At 36.1% G+C, this 17,884-nt stretch overlaps 2 protein-coding genes and 2 pseudogenes across 2 annotated transcripts; 1 reads left to right on the forward strand and 3 right to left on the reverse strand.

Annotated features, from left to right (window-relative positions):
- Positions 1 to 2,091: 2,091 nt before the first annotated feature.
- Positions 2,092 to 6,620, forward strand: LOC9301363 (disease resistance protein RPS4). Its single transcript, XM_021016197.1, is given in 7 exon segments — positions 2,092 to 2,681; positions 2,793 to 3,937; positions 3,940 to 4,007; positions 4,105 to 4,419; positions 4,513 to 5,325; positions 5,433 to 6,061; positions 6,063 to 6,620. Coding segments are annotated over 7 exon segments (3,621 nt in total). The 5' UTR covers positions 2,092 to 2,103; the 3' UTR covers positions 6,136 to 6,620.
- Positions 6,621 to 6,627: 7 nt separating this feature from the next.
- LOC9299608 lies at positions 6,628 to 10,593 on the reverse strand (annotated as a pseudogene).
- A 1,989-nt stretch (positions 10,594 to 12,582) lies between these two features.
- Positions 12,583 to 13,046, reverse strand: LOC9301364 (uncharacterized protein PHLOEM PROTEIN 2-LIKE A4). The gene is made up of 2 exons (XM_021032013.1): positions 13,030 to 13,046; positions 12,583 to 12,967 (listed from the first exon to the last, which is right to left on the reverse strand). Exons 1-2 carry the CDS (start codon positions 13,044 to 13,046, stop codon positions 12,583 to 12,585), a joined length of 402 nt encoding a protein of 133 aa, XP_020887672.1.
- A 2,402-nt stretch (positions 13,047 to 15,448) lies between these two features.
- Positions 15,449 to 16,313, reverse strand: LOC9301365 (annotated as a pseudogene).
- Between the last annotated feature and the right edge of the window lie 1,571 nt (positions 16,314 to 17,884).

Below are 17,884 nucleotides of genomic sequence, written 5' to 3' on the forward strand. Positions count from 1 at the left end.
ACGGTGGGATTGAGATTTTGACGGTTGGTTTGGGTCTTATTCAACCTGTTTTGGACAGAGTTCATATAAAATTTCAGAATTGACCAACTTGACCTTTGAAGTAGTCCAGCTGGGATTCATGTGTGTGTCAACCTACGAAAGTGTTTTTAACTTGTGTGTGCTCACAAGCAGGGGGAGAAGAATGTGACTAAGAGAAGGATGTTGTTTTATGGGGGAGTTTTCATAATATGGCATAGGATTAAGGGGGAGTTTTGAAGATGGTTTTGCTTGTTCTTTGCTAGAACCCTATGTGGCTTGTGTGTAGCTTTATGGGTCTGCTTTACAGATGCTTGTGAGACACACAAAGTTAAAAAGGGGGAGATTATTGATGCAGCCAGTTGACACACTCGCTGTACCGGTGACAAAGTAGCACATGAAGTGATATAACGAAGCATGATGTTTTATCTCATCATTAAGTATGTGCTTTGTTTCTAAAACTCAGTCATCAAGGGGGAGATTGTTGGTGTTGTGAAGACCGAGTTTTAGAAGCTGCTGAGATCTTTGTTTCAAGGTTGAGAGAGAGTTTGGAGATCATCAAAGTAATAATTGAAGTTAATGATGTGTGAAGCTTGGATTATAAAACTCACTAAGAAAGGGAGAGATTGTTGATGTATTCTTAATAAGTTTTATATCAAGATGAAGAGAAACAAAAAGCGGCATTTATAGAAGGCAAATAATAAAGATGAAGCTGTTGAAGCAGTCGTTGTACTAGTTCAGAGTACTTCAAGAAGTAGTTCAGGGGAACAGAGCAACGTGAAGCGAGCATATGGAAATTGGTAAAGTCGGTCTATGGTGGTTGGCTGTGGATACTAGAAGCTTGGAGAAGATTCTAGAAGACTGAAGAGTTTCCTTTTCATAGGAGGAAAAGGAAACATGAAGAGAAAGGACAATTTCCTAATCCTTAAAGAAAAAGGAAATTGTCTATTCCTATTAGTGTTAGAATAGGAAATCGGCTTGTTGTATATCCACGACCTATTTAGTATAAATAGGGTGCTTAGGCTTTAGAAAAGCTGAGCACAAGAGAGAAAGAGAATTATTAGACATTAAGGTTATGTGGTTTCTTGTGAGAAAGCATAATGCTTAAGGGGGCTAAAACTTGTCTTGAGAGAGTTCTTGATCGGGTTGTGATCTAAGAACGAGAGATTGAGAGAATAGAAAATAGTTTAAGGAAGACCTTGTAAACGTATTTTCTATTAATCAAAAGAGTTTTAAGAAGAAATCCTTGTCTCAGCTTGTGACTCAGTTCCTGACTCAGTTTCTGTCTTAAATCGTGAGCTAGTTCTCAAGTACTTAATAGCTCTTGCACTTTCACAATTATGGTCTCCGACCACTTTCAATCAATATATTTATTATATCATTTTTGGTCCAATCATTTTTCTCTCTTTCTCTCCGTAATTTTTTATTTTTTAATAAACATTTGAATATTATATAAAATATTATTTAATTTGGAAAAAATAGAGAGTTTTAAAATTCAACTAAATCAAGCGAAAAAATATTGAAATTTCTAAAGACAAAAATCCATTAAAAAAATTCGAAAAAAAACTAGAATATTATAAACTAAAACTGCTAAACGCAAGTTTCACAGATTAAATCTTAATTTTATTCATTGGATGAAAATCACAAATCTATTATAGTCTTATAGAACTATCTGTTATTCGTGGATATTGGTAACGTCGAGATATACTTAACTTAACTAATGTCTGAATTTTTTTTTTGGTCGGCACTTAACTAATGTCTGATTGAGAAAGCAAAAAAATAATTAGATCTCGACCAAATCTTATCTTAATATTTGAGTAGAACAAACTATGAAGAATCGTCTAACAGCTTTACCTATCACAATAGATATAAAAAATTGTAAATCGATCGGTTGAAAGTAAAGAAAAAAATACGACAAAAATAAAAAGAAATAAACATGCATAAAAATCTTATCCCAACATTATACCACCACCACACAACTTTAAAGATAAAAATGTCAATTGAAAAACAGATATTTTCTCTCTTTCTCTCCTTATTTTTTTTTTAATATTTGAAAATAAAATAAAAAATTATTTAATTTGGTAAAAAATGGAGACTTTTAAAATTCAACTTGCAAGTCTCGTTCTCTTTCTCCCAACAACCCCATTTGATTTGACCCGAAAGTGGCCGAAACAGTGTACTCGGTTTCTCCCCATGGCTGCGTCCTCCTCCTCCTCCGATCTCCCACCGCAACAACATCAAGTATTCATCAATTTCCGTGGAGAAGATTTACGCCTGGGATTCGTCAGCCATCTCGTCGAAGCCTTAGAAAACGATAACATAAAAGTCTTCATCGACAATTACGCAGACAAAGGCGAACCTCTAGAAACACTTTTAACTAAGATACAAGAGTCTCGAATCGCTCTAGCTATCTTCTCTGGGAAGTACACAGAATCAACATGGTGCTTGAGAGAGCTAGCGATGATCAAAGATTGTGTTGAGAAAGGTAACCTTGTTGCTATTCCTATCTTCTACAAGTTGGATCCATCTACTGTTAGAGGTGTTAGAGGACAGTTCGGTGATGCTTTTAGGGATCTTGAGGAACGTGATGTGTTGAAGAAGAAAGAGTGGAAAAAAGCTTTGAAATGGGTTCCTGACTTAATTGGCATAACTGTTCATAATAAAAGGTAACTGCTTTTGCTCAATTGGTTTGAGAGTTAACCCAAAAGCTTGAACCTTTAGTGGTTACAATTGTTAGATATGTTTAGGTGATCTTATTTTCCTCATTCGTGTTGCAGTCCTGAGAGTGAAATACTTAACGAAATCGTTAGGGAGGTTAAGAAAGTGTTGAAGAAAGTTCCATTGAAGGGAAGCCGAAATTTCTTTGTGGAACCATCGGAGGGAAGTCGAAAGGTCGCTGTGGATCGATCAGAAATTATCGACACTAGAACTTCGGCAGAAGGCGAAAAGGATAAGACTTTTGGAATCAAACAACAGTTGAAGGAGTTGGAAGATAAGTTGGATCTTATTAAATACAAGGGAACTCGTGTCATTGGAGTTGTTGGGATGCCGGGAATTGGTAAAACCACGCTGCTCAAAGAGCTCTATAAGACATGGAAGGGAAAGTTTTCGAGGTATGCGTTAATCGATCAAATCCGTGGAAAGTCAAATAACTTCAGGTTAGAGTGCTTGCCTACATTGCTTTTAGAGAAATTACTACCGGAGTTGAATAATCTTCAAATAGATAGTGTTGAAGAACCATACAAAACTCATAAGGGTCTGCTGCGCGAACGCAAAGTTCTTGTCGTTCTTGATGATGTTAGTGAAAGGGAACAAATATATGCTCTTCTTGGGAAATATGATCTTCAAAATAAGCATGAGTGGATCAAAGATGGCAGCAGGATTGTCATTGCGACAAACGACAAGTCCTTATTGAAGGGTCTTGTTCATGACACTTACGTGGTCCGACAGTTAAACCACAGAGACGGTTTACAACTTTTTCGCTATCATGCCTTTCATGATGATCAAGCCATTGCTCCCAAGGTGGATTTCATGAAGCTTTCTGATGAGTTCGTGCATTATGCCAGAGGCCATCCACTAGCTCTCAAAATATTGGGTAGAGAGCTTTATGAGAAAAATATGAAGCATTGGGAAACAAAACTGAAAATACTCGCTCAAAGTCCCACCACTTATATTGGAGAGGTCGTGCAAGTAAGTTTTGATGAATTGAGTATGGCGCAGAAAGATGCATTTCTCGACATAGCCTGTTTCAGATCGCAGGATGTGGATTATGTAGAAAGTTTACTGGTTTCGTCTGACCCCGGATCTGCTGAAGCAATTAAAGCTCTCAAGAATAAGTTCCTGATTGATACTTGTGACGGCCGTGTGGAGATGCATGATCTACTGTATACATTTTCTAGGGAACTTGATCTTAGAGCATCCACTCAGGTGGTAGCAAACAACGGAGGTTGTGGCTCCAGCAAGACATAATTAATGTACAACAGAAAACAATGGTGAAACTAAAACTTCCTCTAGATTTTTATTGATCAAAGCTTGCATTATTTTTCTCTTCGCTAGCTAATATTGTTCTGTTATTGTTGTCATTAATAGGGAGCTGCCGATGTCAGAGGTATTTTCCTAGATTTGTCTGAAGTGAAGGGTGAAACAAGCTTAGACCGTGAACACTTCAAAAATATGCGCAATCTCTGGTATCTCAAGTTCTATAATTCTCATTGTCCTCAAGAATGTAAAACCAACAATAAGATAAACATGCCTGATGGACTTGAGCTACCATTGAAAGAGGTCCGATGCCTTCACTGGCTGAAATTCCCATTGGAGGAACTTCCAAACGATTTTGACCCGATTAATCTCGTCGACCTTAAGCTGACATACAGTGAGATTGAACGACTTTGGGAGGGTGTTAAGGTGTGTCTCTTTATAAATAGTTTTGTAGCCTTTTTGCGTTAAATGAATCTGTGTAGTTTTTCTGACAGGTGGCTAAATGTTTTGCTGTCACAGGATACACCAGTCTTAAAATGGGTTGATCTCAATCACTCAAGTAAGTTGTGCAGCTTGTCAGGATTATCAAAGGCTCAAAATCTTCAAAGACTGAACCTTGAAGGCTGCACAAGTCTTGAATCCCTTCGAAATGTGAATTTGATGTCTTTGAAAACTCTCACCCTCAGCAACTGCTCAAATTTCAAGGAATTTCCATTGATTCCAGAAAATCTAGAAGCTTTATACTTGGACGGAACAGCGATAAGTCAACTTCCTGACAACGTGGTGAACCTCAAGAGACTCGTCTTATTGAATATGAAGGACTGCAAAATGCTGGAGACTATTTCTACCTGTCTTGGTGAGTTGAAAGCTCTTCAAAAACTGGTACTCTCTGGTTGTTTAAAGCTCAAGGAATTTCCAGAAATCAACAAGAGCTCTTTAAAATTTTTACTTCTGGATGGGACATCCATCAAAACGATGCCGCAGTTACATTCAGTGCAATATTTATGCTTAAGCAGAAATGATCATATCAGCTACCTACGGGTTGGCATCAATCAACTTTCTCAGTTAACACGGCTGGATTTGAAGTATTGTACGAAGCTTACATATGTTCCAGAATTGCCACCAACCCTCCAGTACTTAGATGCACACGGCTGTAGCTCACTGAAGAATGTTGCAACACCACTGGCCCGTATCGTGTCAACCGTGCAGAACCATTGCACTTTCAACTTCACCAACTGTGGTAACCTGGAGCAAGCTGCAAAGGAGGAAATCACATCATATGCTCAAAGGAAATGCCAGTTACTTCCAGATGCTCGTAAACACTACAATGAGGTCTCTCTCTATATTCAAATTATATCTCCACATCGCTCTCTGTATCCGTCTCTGATTCTTATATTTCAGGAAACTCCACAAAAATGATTTTCCTTATAATTTTGCAGGGTCTTAGTTCAGAGGCTTTGTTTAGCACTTGCTTTCCTGGATGTGAGGTGCCTTCGTGGTTTTGTCATGAAGCAGTTGGATCTCTATTACAACGAAAACTGCTCCCACATTGGCATGACGAGAGGCTTTCTGGAATAGCTCTATGTGCTGTAGTCTCATTTCTTGAAGGCCAAGATCAAATCAGCTGCTTCTCGGTGACATGCACCTTTAAAATAAAAGCTGAAGACAATTCTTGGGTCCCCTTTACTTGCCCAGTAGGAATTTGGACTAGAGAGGGAGACGAGAAAGACAAGATTGAGTCAGATCATGTTTTTATAGCTTACATTAGTTGCCCAAATACAATAAGGCGTCTCGAAGACCAGAACTCTGATAAATGCAATTTTACTGAAGCCTCTCTCGAGTTTACTGTGACAAGTGGTATAGGAGTATTCAAGGTGTTGAAGTGCGGATTGAGTTTGGTGTATGAAAATGATAAAAACAAAAACAGTTCTCTTGAGGCAAAGTATGATGTTCCCGTTGAAGTGAGCTTTCAAGAACCAGGACACGGGATAATGGAGGAGGAAAGAAATATAAACAAAAGAAGAAGTGACGATAGACGACCAAAAAAGAAGCGAAAAACAAGAAGGGATGCTATTACCCACCGTCACTCAAACTTGTGGTGCAGGTGTAACTCCAAGAATGGAAGATAAACTCACTGGTTAAGCAAATGGTTGAAAAATCTCCAAGGTGGTGGGATGAATATGTTTCAGGTGAACCACATTCTTACAAAACATTCATTCAAAAGATCATGTATTAGTAAATTCTGGTTCATGGTAGTGCATCTAGGAGCTGTATCATTGGAGAAGGATACAAATATCATTGGTGGAGCAAATCCTTCTAGAGCAGTTGGGTTCATTTTGCTGTGTGTGTAAAGCTAAAGCATCTACTTCAACCAAAATCTAATTCTGTCGACCCTGCAATTGTTGGCTGATGTCTAGCTCAACTGTCACCTTTCAGCTCTGAAGCTGTTGTTGTACCAGGTAAGGTTGATCCCTCTTTTGTTTGGTTATTTTCTATGTGTAGCAGAATGATTCAGCGTGTTAATTATGAGGGTTAAAAGGAGTTTATGCTGTTGCTAGATGAACCTGTTCTTTAAGTGCAATCTGTTTTTGTTTCCCTGCTCTAAATTTAAAGGAAATCTCCATTTATAGACCTTCTTGGAAAAGCTAATGACGATTCAAGCAAAAAGACACACTTGAACATGATGGGGCAACCAAATTTTGCAAGAAAGATGCTGCATCTTTTTGTCAAGCTGAAAAATACTTTAATGAAATTCCGAAATACTGAAATTCCTGAATATTACATGCAAAGAGAATTACAAACAATTTATTTATAATAAAAAAAAAACTGTAAATAACTATAGACTTATTTATTTAAACTTCACTAACTGACGAAAAGAGATTATCTCCATTAGTTTCCTTTGACAAGCATCCCCTTAGCCGCTTTCAAGATCCGTAGCACATCTCTCATGTTCATCCGTTCACCAGCTGCATATGCAGTGCAAGCCAATCCAACTTCCACAATTTTGTTAAGGCAATCAATTTTTGTATGAAGTTGTGCACCACAAATATTGTCCATGAGTCCTTTAAGATTAGGGTCAATCACTTCCATAATTGCATTATTTTGAAACCCATAACTTATCCATTTTACCAGACTTTGATCTCCTTCGAAGCTCTCGTCCATAGGGCTTTTACCACTAAAAAGCTCTAACAACATCACTCCAAAGCTATACACATCTCCTGCTTGTGATGGCTTTTTTCCAAGTCCATACTCTGCCATGTAAATACCACATAATTGAACACAATGTGCAAAAATTTTAAACTAGACCTATTAATAATGTTAAATATTACATGTTCCAAATCATATACATATTTAATAGTAAATTTTTTTACAATTATTCATCTATTTTTGGATCAGAATTATATTGAGAGCACTAATCGCACATTAAAATGACACTAGATGTAATGATTTTTCTATGTTACTTATGATTATGAGATTTGGAAATGAATAAACTAAAGAAAAAAAACTAACCTGGAGGAATATAGCCAATGGAGTCTTTCAAGACGTGTGTGGAGCTTATAGAAGCGTGACAACGACCATCGGACGCATCAAACAACACACGACCCAACCCGAAATCGCCAACTTTTGCAACCATCTCTTCGTTCAGAAGGATATTGCTTGTTTTTAGATCACAATGAACCACAGAACCTCACAATCATTGTGCAAATAATCCAATGCCGATGCAATGTCAATGGCTATATTGACTCTCTCTTCAAGACTTAACCCAACACTCCCATCAGAGTTTACCTTCTTGCCTTTGATCCATCCTTCTAAGCTCCCGTTGCTCAAAAACTCATACACCAAAGCTAGAAACTCAGTGTTTTTGAAGTCTATGCTTGAGCAAGAAGTTATTAGTTTCACAAGATTTCTATGTCTGACATTTCTCAAAGCCTCACACTCTGCAATAAAGCCTTTGTAGTATCCTTGTGCTTTGAGATCGATGACTTTTACCGCGACATCAGCTCCTCCTATTATCCCTTTGAATACTGATCCAAAGCTTCCAACGCCGAGAATATTTCTAGGGTTGAAATTCTCAGTAGCTCTCCTGAGCTCATCGTATGAGACATTCATGAATGGTTCCTTGAGGAGTGAACTTGATGATGTAGATGTGATAGACTTTCTTGCTTTTCTTTTCAGAATCAAGAAAGTTATCACGCATATCGCAATTACACCTACCGCACATGTAATAATGCTCACTTTCAAAAGCTTTCCGTGCATCCGAGTTTTTCAACAAGCTGCATGGATGCATAGCTTTGGATTTCCCTCCATATAAACATTCGAACTATCCTTGAAAATCCCACCATTTGGGATCCGTCCTTCAAGATTGTTGAATGAAAGATTCAAGAACTTCAAAGCTTGTAAATCTTGAAATTTCAAAGGAATAAAACCAGAAAATTGGTTTGACGAGAGGTCTATGAACTCTAGACCTTTTACTTCTGCTAATTCATCAGGAATTGATCCAAAAAGATGATTCCTAGCCATGTTTAGCTTCTCCAAGCTCTGACAACCTTTGATAGATGAGGGAATGTTGCCTAAAAACTTGTTATCAGAGAGATCTAGACTCACAAGGCTTTCGAGACGACTTACATCTTGAGGGATTGGACCAGAAAATAGGTTTTTCGATAGATTCAAGACAGCACTCAAGCTAGGAAGGTTAAGAACTCCATTTGGTATTCTTCCACTTAGCCTATTGTTGGATAGGTCCATGGATAGCACATTCTTGAAGTTTTCGAACGATGGCGGGATCAAACCTTCTAGATTGTTTTGAGATAGATTGATCTCATTTAACGCGCCAAGATCGCCAAGAGAATCAGGGATTCTTCCAACAAGTTGATTTATTGCGAGTTCTAGCACTTGCAACCTTTTCAAATTTCTGATTTCTTGAGGGATTTCACCAGTGAGTGAGTTATCACTCATGTTAAGAAGCGTTAAGCCAGTGAGATTGCCAATAGATTCTGGAATTTTACCCGTGAAGCGGTTTCCTCCCATGAAAAGTTTCGAAAGATTCTTTGAAAGATTTCCAATAGATTCTGGAAGAACACCCTCCAAGAGATTTCCATCAAATGCAAGGAAGTTGAGTTGAGAGCTATTACTCAAAGACTTGATAAAGTTATCAAGATTTTGATCTCTACCCCATACTATTTTGTTGAATCCGATGTTGTACATTTCTAGGAATGGAAGATTTCCTAGACCTGGTGGTATACTCCCTTCTAGAAGATTGTGCGCCGCTCAGATCACCTTGATGTTTGTGAGATTATGTAGAGAAGCTGGAATATTTCCGGTGAACTTGTTGAAGCATATGTTGAAAACCAAAAGATTTGGAAAGCAAGAACCAAAGAGACTAGGGAAGAGATGTTATATATAGAAAGAGGAATAGTTCCAGTGAGGTTGTTTATGGTGAGATCAAGGACTTTTAGCCTTTCAAGACGACCCAAATCATCAGGAATTGGACCACTTGGAGAGTTTGTGCCTAGGCTTAAAACGGTGAGTGATGAAATGTTTGAAAGGGATGGTGGAATTGGTCCATAGAAAAGATTTTTGCCCAAGTTTAAGACATTGAGGTTCTTGAGATCACCAAGCTAGTTTGGAACAAGACCAGTGATCGTGTTGGAGGTTAGGTCGAGGATTCGGAGATTGACTAACTTGCTTAGTGTGGAAGGTAAAAATCCTTCAAAGTTGTTAGAGCTTAAATTAAGAACCTTTAGGCGGAAAAGACTTGCGATCTCTTTTGGAATTGGACCTCGAAGTTGGTTGTTTTGAAGTTGAAGAGATGTGAGAAAAGAGAGATTACCAATACTTGGGCTTATGGAACCGGTGAGACCTTGACCAGAGAGGTTAATGGAAGTCACTCTTCTGTTCCGTGTGTTGCAAGACACGCCAGTCCAATTACAAGGAGATATGTTTTGGTCCCAAGAGAAAGAAAGTGTTTGTGGGCTTCGGCTAAGTTGGGACCTAAACGAGATCAAAGCTTCTCTGTCTGTATTTAAAGAAAAAGAAGCTGACCCAACAATGGAAAATATTGAAATTGAAAACATGAGAAAAAGAAAAAACAGAAGAGTGGTAGTGTGTAGAATAGGATGAACACTCAAAACCATTTTTGTGATCTATCTCTCTCTCTACTCGATTTCTCTCTTGTGCTTATGAAAAATATTTAAGAGAGATGTGATGATTTATAGTGATTTATTGGAGTACGTGTTTGGTCGGAACTTACCAGAATTGGAATTTTAATTTCTAGGATCGGTAAGGAAATGTAGGCCTGATCAATACAAATCGGTAAGGAAACGTAGGCATGACGTCTAAAATCAATACAAAAGTCCATGAGCTTGACTAATGTGTAGAGTGGCCTACATTATTGACATTAGACTCTTTCGATTACATTCTTATAACTTAAATCAAATGTAACTTAAATCAATGATTATCTCACTCCGTTGGACGTCGTAGTGCAAAAAACGTATGTTTAGTTTTGTCACCACCATCCAACAATTTTTTTATTTAATTTATTGCAAATTTGCAATACAATTTATAGTAACAAATTTGTTTACATATACCACTAGATTTTAGCCCGCGGTACATCGCGGGATGATTTATTTTATAAAGTTAGTTTATATAAAATTTTGCAAATTGTATCTTCATATAATTTGCAAAATACATAATTGTATCTTCAAGTATGTGAACATATCAAAACAAATTTGTGGTCATATCTAAACAAATCTGTGGTGATACTAACAAATCTATGTCTTAGTAAACACAAACCAGCAAAATTCATAATCACTGAAGTTAACTCCACCGGAATCTATGTCGATGACTAGACAGAACCCATCGAGAACCAATAAATCTGCAATCAAAACAATGCAACCAAGAAACAAATCTGTAATGAGAAACAAATAATCTGCGATAACTAACAAATAAGTCTGCCGTCAAGACTGGCATTTCATCGAACACCTTTCATGCGATACGTATTTACAACTTAATTTATCAAAAAAGACCATAAATCAAAGGAAAACCTTGATGTAGCTGCTACTGGTGAGGGAATTTGGCGTAGTTGTTGGCGGCAAAGCCTAAGAAGACGAAGTAGAAGCGGTGGAGAAGAGAGAAGCGACGATCTGGCGCAGGAGGGAGAAGCAGCATAGCGAAGATGAGGGCAACGAAGAAACGAAGAAGAGATAAAATGTTTTGGATTTTTTTTTTTTTGTGATATAAAAATGATTTTTATTTTTTTTGTTTCAAAATTAAATAAAAATGGCAATTTCGTTATTATAACGTAGAAACAGGTTAGAAGGTCTTTTTAAAAAATATATTAGTCATTCTAGTTATGTCTTTCAAAACAGAGTTAATCTAGTTATTTCTATTAAGATATGAGTCATTCTGAGTAATTTTCACTAATTTATTCGCCAACCACATATTTGAAGCTAAATATAGACATATACACGTGTAAAGTTAATGAACCTCAAAAATCCTCTAATTAATAGCCATTCCGTTTTCCTTACAAAGTACGGTGTGAAGAAGAACAAGTCATACGGTTTTTTCCTTTTTTGATAAGATAGAAAAAAAACAACAATTGACTGATTCTCTTCTTGACTGGTTCAACCCGAAATATGGCCTTTTCAGAGGCTGTTCATTGGGTAAAGATTATAGTGTTCATAGGAATTACACGTGTGTACATTGTTGACGTTGGATTTTGTAGGTGTTGATGATAGCTCAAAGTTTTAAGTCTCTGACACTCAATACCACAAATATATGGCAATGTCGAAAGTAGTGCTGGAGGGTCGAACCACAAGGAACAAGGCAACAAGCTATATAGCTCACTAAAAATACATGTTATCATCTAATCCAAGTTAAACAAGATTTGTCTTGGGTTTTTAATCGAACTCAAGTAGCCGACAATCAGAGCCGGCCCTTGGGCCAAGCTGGCCAAGCATTGGCTTGCGGCCGATAATAATAACATTAAATTTTGGCCATTTTTTGTTAAAAGTTCCTTTAGTCAAGTGGTTTGCATACACTCTAAATGACTATTTCCCAGGTTCGAACCTCCAAAGCTGCAATAGTGTTTTCATTTTTTATTTTTTCTTGATAACAGTTCAATAAAAAAAAATTATACGCAGCCCTTTTTTTTGTTTGGCTTGTAGCCTTACAAAGGTGAGCGCCGGCTCTGCCGATAAACCGACTAAGAATACATGTTATAATAAGCCCAAGTATTGGTGTTGGACTTTGTATGTGTATATCCGACTTTCCGGCCAACACATTAACATCAAAGACTATTACTTATATCATGTTCATATTTATTTATTTTTATATCTGTTTAAATCCACACCAAAAAAAAAAAAACTAAACTAAACTAAACCAACATCTTTTTTTTAGAAAAATTAGGTTTGATCTGGCCATGATTTTTTTTTTAAATTGATGAATACTCAAAGTGGTGAAAATAGTAATATAGTATAATCTAAAACGTGAAAACATGAAAATCGTATAGTATATTCATAACCAATATAAACGTGTAAATACACCTTTCATATAATCAGCGAGTAATGAAATTAATACGAACAAAATGAATTAGACTTGGTATTTAGGACGAATTAAAACGCCTTTGACTATAAGCCCTGACCTCCACATATTGGCTTCATGTTCATACAATGAGAAACTGATCTCTCCTGCATTCTCCTTAGACATTATGAACTCACCGGCGGGAATATCTATCCATTGCTTCCCAATGTGTTCCTCAAAGCTCACACTATGCTCTTGAGGTGTCTCGCTATTACTGGGCATGACCAATTTCAGCTTAACCGGTGCCCAATCCCATCCGTAAGCTGTATCCTCTAGCTTAACCACGAAAACCACCTCGTATTTTATCCCTAGAGACAGGTCTTTTGTGTCGAACTTTCCAGACACATCTAACCAGCAAACTTTATTCAACAGCGCGGCTTCAACAACTACCTCGCTGCAAAAAAAAAATAATCACCCCTTTATATATTCGAAGAATGGTCTATATATTGCAGTTACACAAGCTCACAATGCATTTTTGTTTTTATATTAATCACATATTTGTTGTGTTGGTATTTTTTTTTTTTTAAGTAAACTAAGGGACCTAATATTTTTATTAATATTGAAAACAAAAAAAAAAGCTATAACAATAAGTTAGATCAAGGCGTTATTCATATGCATCATTTACACACTAAAAATGACGCTCATGGCTAGGATCTATTACATATGAGATAAAAGATTCAAAAAAAAAAAAAAAAAAAAACCATATTTAGAAGACATGAACAAGTCATTCTTTGCGTTTCAAATTCATGAATCTTGTCATGATTTCTCGCTAAAATATATAACTTTTTGTAAGAAAAAATTTGTATATTAATGAAATTTTTAGAGCTCTTACTTTGTTTTCTCGTTTGGGAGAGGGAGCCAAGACAATATTCAGGGTTATCCGACCATGTGATAGAGAGATCCCTTGCATTGATCATGAAGGCCTTGTCGTTTTGTCTCTTGAGGACCCAAAATTTTGTCTGTCCAAAATTTTTATTTCTCTCGTAAAGTTCATATAAAGATATTAACAAGCATATAGAGACCCACACAGCTGTGGTCCAGTGGTAGTTGAGAATTGGGGAAACATTGGAAGGAACTAACCCAGGTTCGATCCACGCTGGAAACAAAAAAACACATTTGTGTGGGAAGTCTGGGTTTGGGCCAAAAGGTCCAAGCAGTTTACCTGGTAGTCCAGTAACAGGCGATCTGGCTACCCCTGGCATTCGTCGGAAATCATTCCAAACTCGGGACTGACAGTGTGGTGGCCCTTCGGAGAGTAGTCCACACTGAAGAACTTCGGTGCGTTTCTACCGGGGCTGACCGGATCAGCCGATAGGGTTTATCAAAAAAAAAAAAAAACAAGCATAGAGAGAAAATATAGAAATGGCGAGAGCTTAACAGTTAGATTCTAACCATTAAAGCCATGGCCACTGCAAGCGAGAATAATTCGGCGGCCATTGCAATTTTCGAATTGCGTTTCATAACGTCAAAGATCACCACAGCGATAATTTCATCTGAATGAACAATATTTTCTTCATTGCAGCCTCCTGGGAAACGTTTTCTCTAGTGATTTGTGAAGATGCAGATTCTGACAACAACGAGTTGATGGATATCAGGGAGCTGTTAGACAACAGGAAGCTGCATCAAATCTACATCAAACATCTGAGTTGCTGACATGGACACGTAAGCTGACGTGGCGGAGCTAGAGTGGTTGATGTGACGTGCCAAGGAGCTTTGGTGACTTGGCGTGGTGATCAAGATGATAGTTGGTTGAGAAGATTTGGTGAATATTCTTCTCAACAAATAAGGAAAGGGATAGGCTTGTCAATCAAGGAAGATCCCGCTCATTGATTCTCGGAGATCCTAGAGTTTTAGGGTTCTGAAGAATAGTATAAATATTCTAGGAGTAGGCATTGAGCCGCCTAAGCACTCTAGAATATTGTCATACGTGTGTTGCCTTCGAAGCCTAGCAAAAGCTTAGAAGGTGAGTGTTTGTGATTCTCTTTGTCTTCACTGGCGAGTGATAAGAAACAGACGAGAGAATTGGGCTTAGATTTGTTTTTAGTCGGGGTTGATTATTCGGGTAGAATAGATCAAGTAATTGCCGAGATAATAGAATCCTTGTAAAAGATTTATTACAATAAGAATAAATAGAAAAGCGTTTGCTTGGCGCGTTCCAAGCGAAATCACTGTGTTGTGTACCCTCTATACCTCTACAATTTGTGTTACTTGATGAATGCGAAAACTTTAAGATATGAATTGTGCTAAATGGTATTTTGGAAGTTGGTTTATATAGAAACTGCATTTACGATTTTCTTTTCTTCCTTGGCTGGCCAGCTTGATGAATAGATTTATACTTGAAATGATGGAATTTGACTAAGTTTCTCCTCTGTTTTAGAAGAATTCAAGTGTGATCGTTTTTTGGAGCTTTATCACACCTAATGCATACAACAACGTAACTGCCGAATAATTAACTAATATAGATTTTGGATTTAGAAGACCAAAAGGTCAAAGTCAACTTTTGTCGAATGAATGCAATTAATGAGCTTTTATATAGTAACTAGATTATGTCCTTTACTACAATATGAGTTGAATTTTATTTAGTACAAAATTTTATATATTATATATTTTAGAATAAAGTTTTGCTATATTATAGTTGTAAATGAAAAATATTAAAAAAATTTGTCAGACGGTATATATAATTTAGAATGAATATAATTTCTTTTTTTATATAATACTTAATTATGGATAAGTTTTCTTAAGATAAAGAAACGGAAAGTAATATTATTTTTAAAAATTTAATATTATTTGAACAATGAGTTAATTTATTTTAATAGCCACAAAATGAGATTGCATATATTTCAGTTAGATCAAAAATCGAAATATCATAAATGAGTCGTATCTAAAATGGAGACTATTTTGAGTTAATTAAGGAAGTCAGCTAAAGCTTAATATAGATTTGCAATCTAGAATAACGAAGCAAAAGATGAGAGAACAACCTTTGTTCTGAAAAGGTCATGCCCCTTTTTTTAGGAATAAATTGTAAAGCTTCTTCCCATTTTTGAGTTCTTTCATGGTCGTGTTTATATTTGCGCTTTAGAACCCTGAAAGTATCGCCAAAGCCTCCTTTGAGTTCTTCCACTGAGGAAGGTGCAAGTTTGTAGAAGATGGGAATCACATTGAGACCGCCTTGATAAATGCAATCCTTGACCTGGGCCAGCTCATCTAAGCACCATTCCGAACTTGTGTAATCCTTAGAGAAGATCACCACTGCGATGTACTCTTGACTCTTGGATCCTAACAAAAAGGTTAACCAGATCTGTGCCCACCACTTCGTCCTTGTCTATGAAGACGTTTATACTAGCTTCTCTCATGGCAGGCTCAAGAAAGCTAATGAAGCCGTTGCGCACATCTTTTCCACGGAAATTGATGAACACTTGAGGTCCCGTTGGGGTTTGTCTCACAGAAGAAGAAGCAGCCATGAGAGCTTTTTTGTGCTTTAAACGTTAAAGCTAATCACACGTCCTTATATATATATATATATATATTTATAAGGGTTTCTTTGCAAAGTAGTCAGTTTTTCAAACTTAATTAATAAAGTAGTCAGTTTACTATTCATAATTGGTAAAACAGTCAATAGAAAACGTGTGAGATAGAAGAGAAAGTGGGGTAGAGTGTAAAGATTGGAAATTACAAGTAAGGACTTTTTATTGGGTGAGAGAGAGAGAGACGTGGGTCAGGTTTCCTTTTTAATTTCTTTTTCTTTCTTTATTACATTCCATTTTCTCAAAGTTTAATAATTAAAATCCTCGTTCATAAATTTTATTTTATTTTAAATTGATCATATACATAAAAATCTATGTTTTTTCTCTATCATTTTATATGCATTTTGTTTGATGATTTTTAAAATTTATATTACAGATTACTGTACAAATAATATCTATACAGATATAGACCACTGTACAGAAGAATGTCTGTACAGAAGGATGCATCTGTACAGAAAGATGCATCTGTACATTTTATTCTCTTAAGTCTAATAATTAAAATGCTCGTTAATGATTTTTATTTTCTCTAAACTTTATCATATACCTAAAATCTATGCTTTTTTCTATCATTTGATATACATTTTGTTTGATGTTTTTTAAAATTTATATTATAGACCATTCTACAAAAAAAATGTCTGTACAAATATAAACCACTGTACATAAAAATGGCTGTACAGAATGATACATCTGTACAGAAGGATACAACTGTATAGAAGAATAGACCACTTTACAAAAATAATGTCTGTACAAATATAAACCACTGTACATAAGAATGGTTGTACAGAAGAATGGCTGTACAGAAGGATACATATGTACAGAAGGATACAACTGTACAAAATGATGTATGTAGTCTGCTAATTCATGGTATAAAAGTTGATCTTTTGTTGCCTCTCTGTGAACTCTTATTGCAAATTTCAGTGAAAGCAAATTCATAAACCAATAAACATATTATTAGAGGCCTTCAAAGATTATATGTTCTTGTCTCTTGCTCCCACTTCATAACAAGAAAACACCCATAATAGAAAACACTCACAAAACCACTAAAAAGAGAGATTAATGTTCTTCATTCAACTAAGCCCTGAATGTTTGGTAGGTTTTTATTGGTTTTAATTTCTAGTTTTGGATTTTGGATTTTGGTTTTTGATTTTTCTAGTTCTTGAATGGTAATTTTTTTAGTTTATAGTTCTTCTGCATAATATCAATTTTCAAACGTTTTTAAGTTATTTATTTTAATTTTTGGTTTATATTTTGTGTTTAAAATGAATTGGTAAATGGTGAAAATAACATATTTAAAATAATATAAAGAATTAAAAAAAAAATGTGACGTGAATTGTTAGAAAACCCACAAAACTTGGTTTTTGGATTCTATAAAGAAATGTACAAAATCTCCTAAAATTTTGTTTACTGTTATTAAAAAGGATTTAATTTTATGGTGGATATAACTTTTGAGAATAAAGAAAAACTTATTCCCCCCGGGGGATCCAGGCACTGAATAATATAGAGGGGAGAGAGAATTCTCTTATTGATATGAGATTTTCTTATCTTTTCAAATGATCGATTTCAATCGTTTATATAGGCGTAAGAAAAGTAAGTTACTGTGCATGCATAGTGACAGTGGACTCCACACAAAATATAAACGTCAAACATTGTATACGCCTAACATGCGTCTAACATTTGATTTTCTTAACATTTACCTATTTTTTTCCAAGATGCACTTTCTCTTCTTCTTTCCAATCTGGACATCCTCTTGCCACTTCTCCTTTCCATTGGAATATCTCTAATAGATC

The sequence above is a fragment of the Arabidopsis lyrata genome, assembly GCF_000004255.2.
Source record: "Arabidopsis lyrata subsp. lyrata unplaced genomic scaffold ARALYscaffold_8, whole genome shotgun sequence".
Taxonomy (NCBI): domain Eukaryota; kingdom Viridiplantae; phylum Streptophyta; class Magnoliopsida; order Brassicales; family Brassicaceae; genus Arabidopsis; species Arabidopsis lyrata.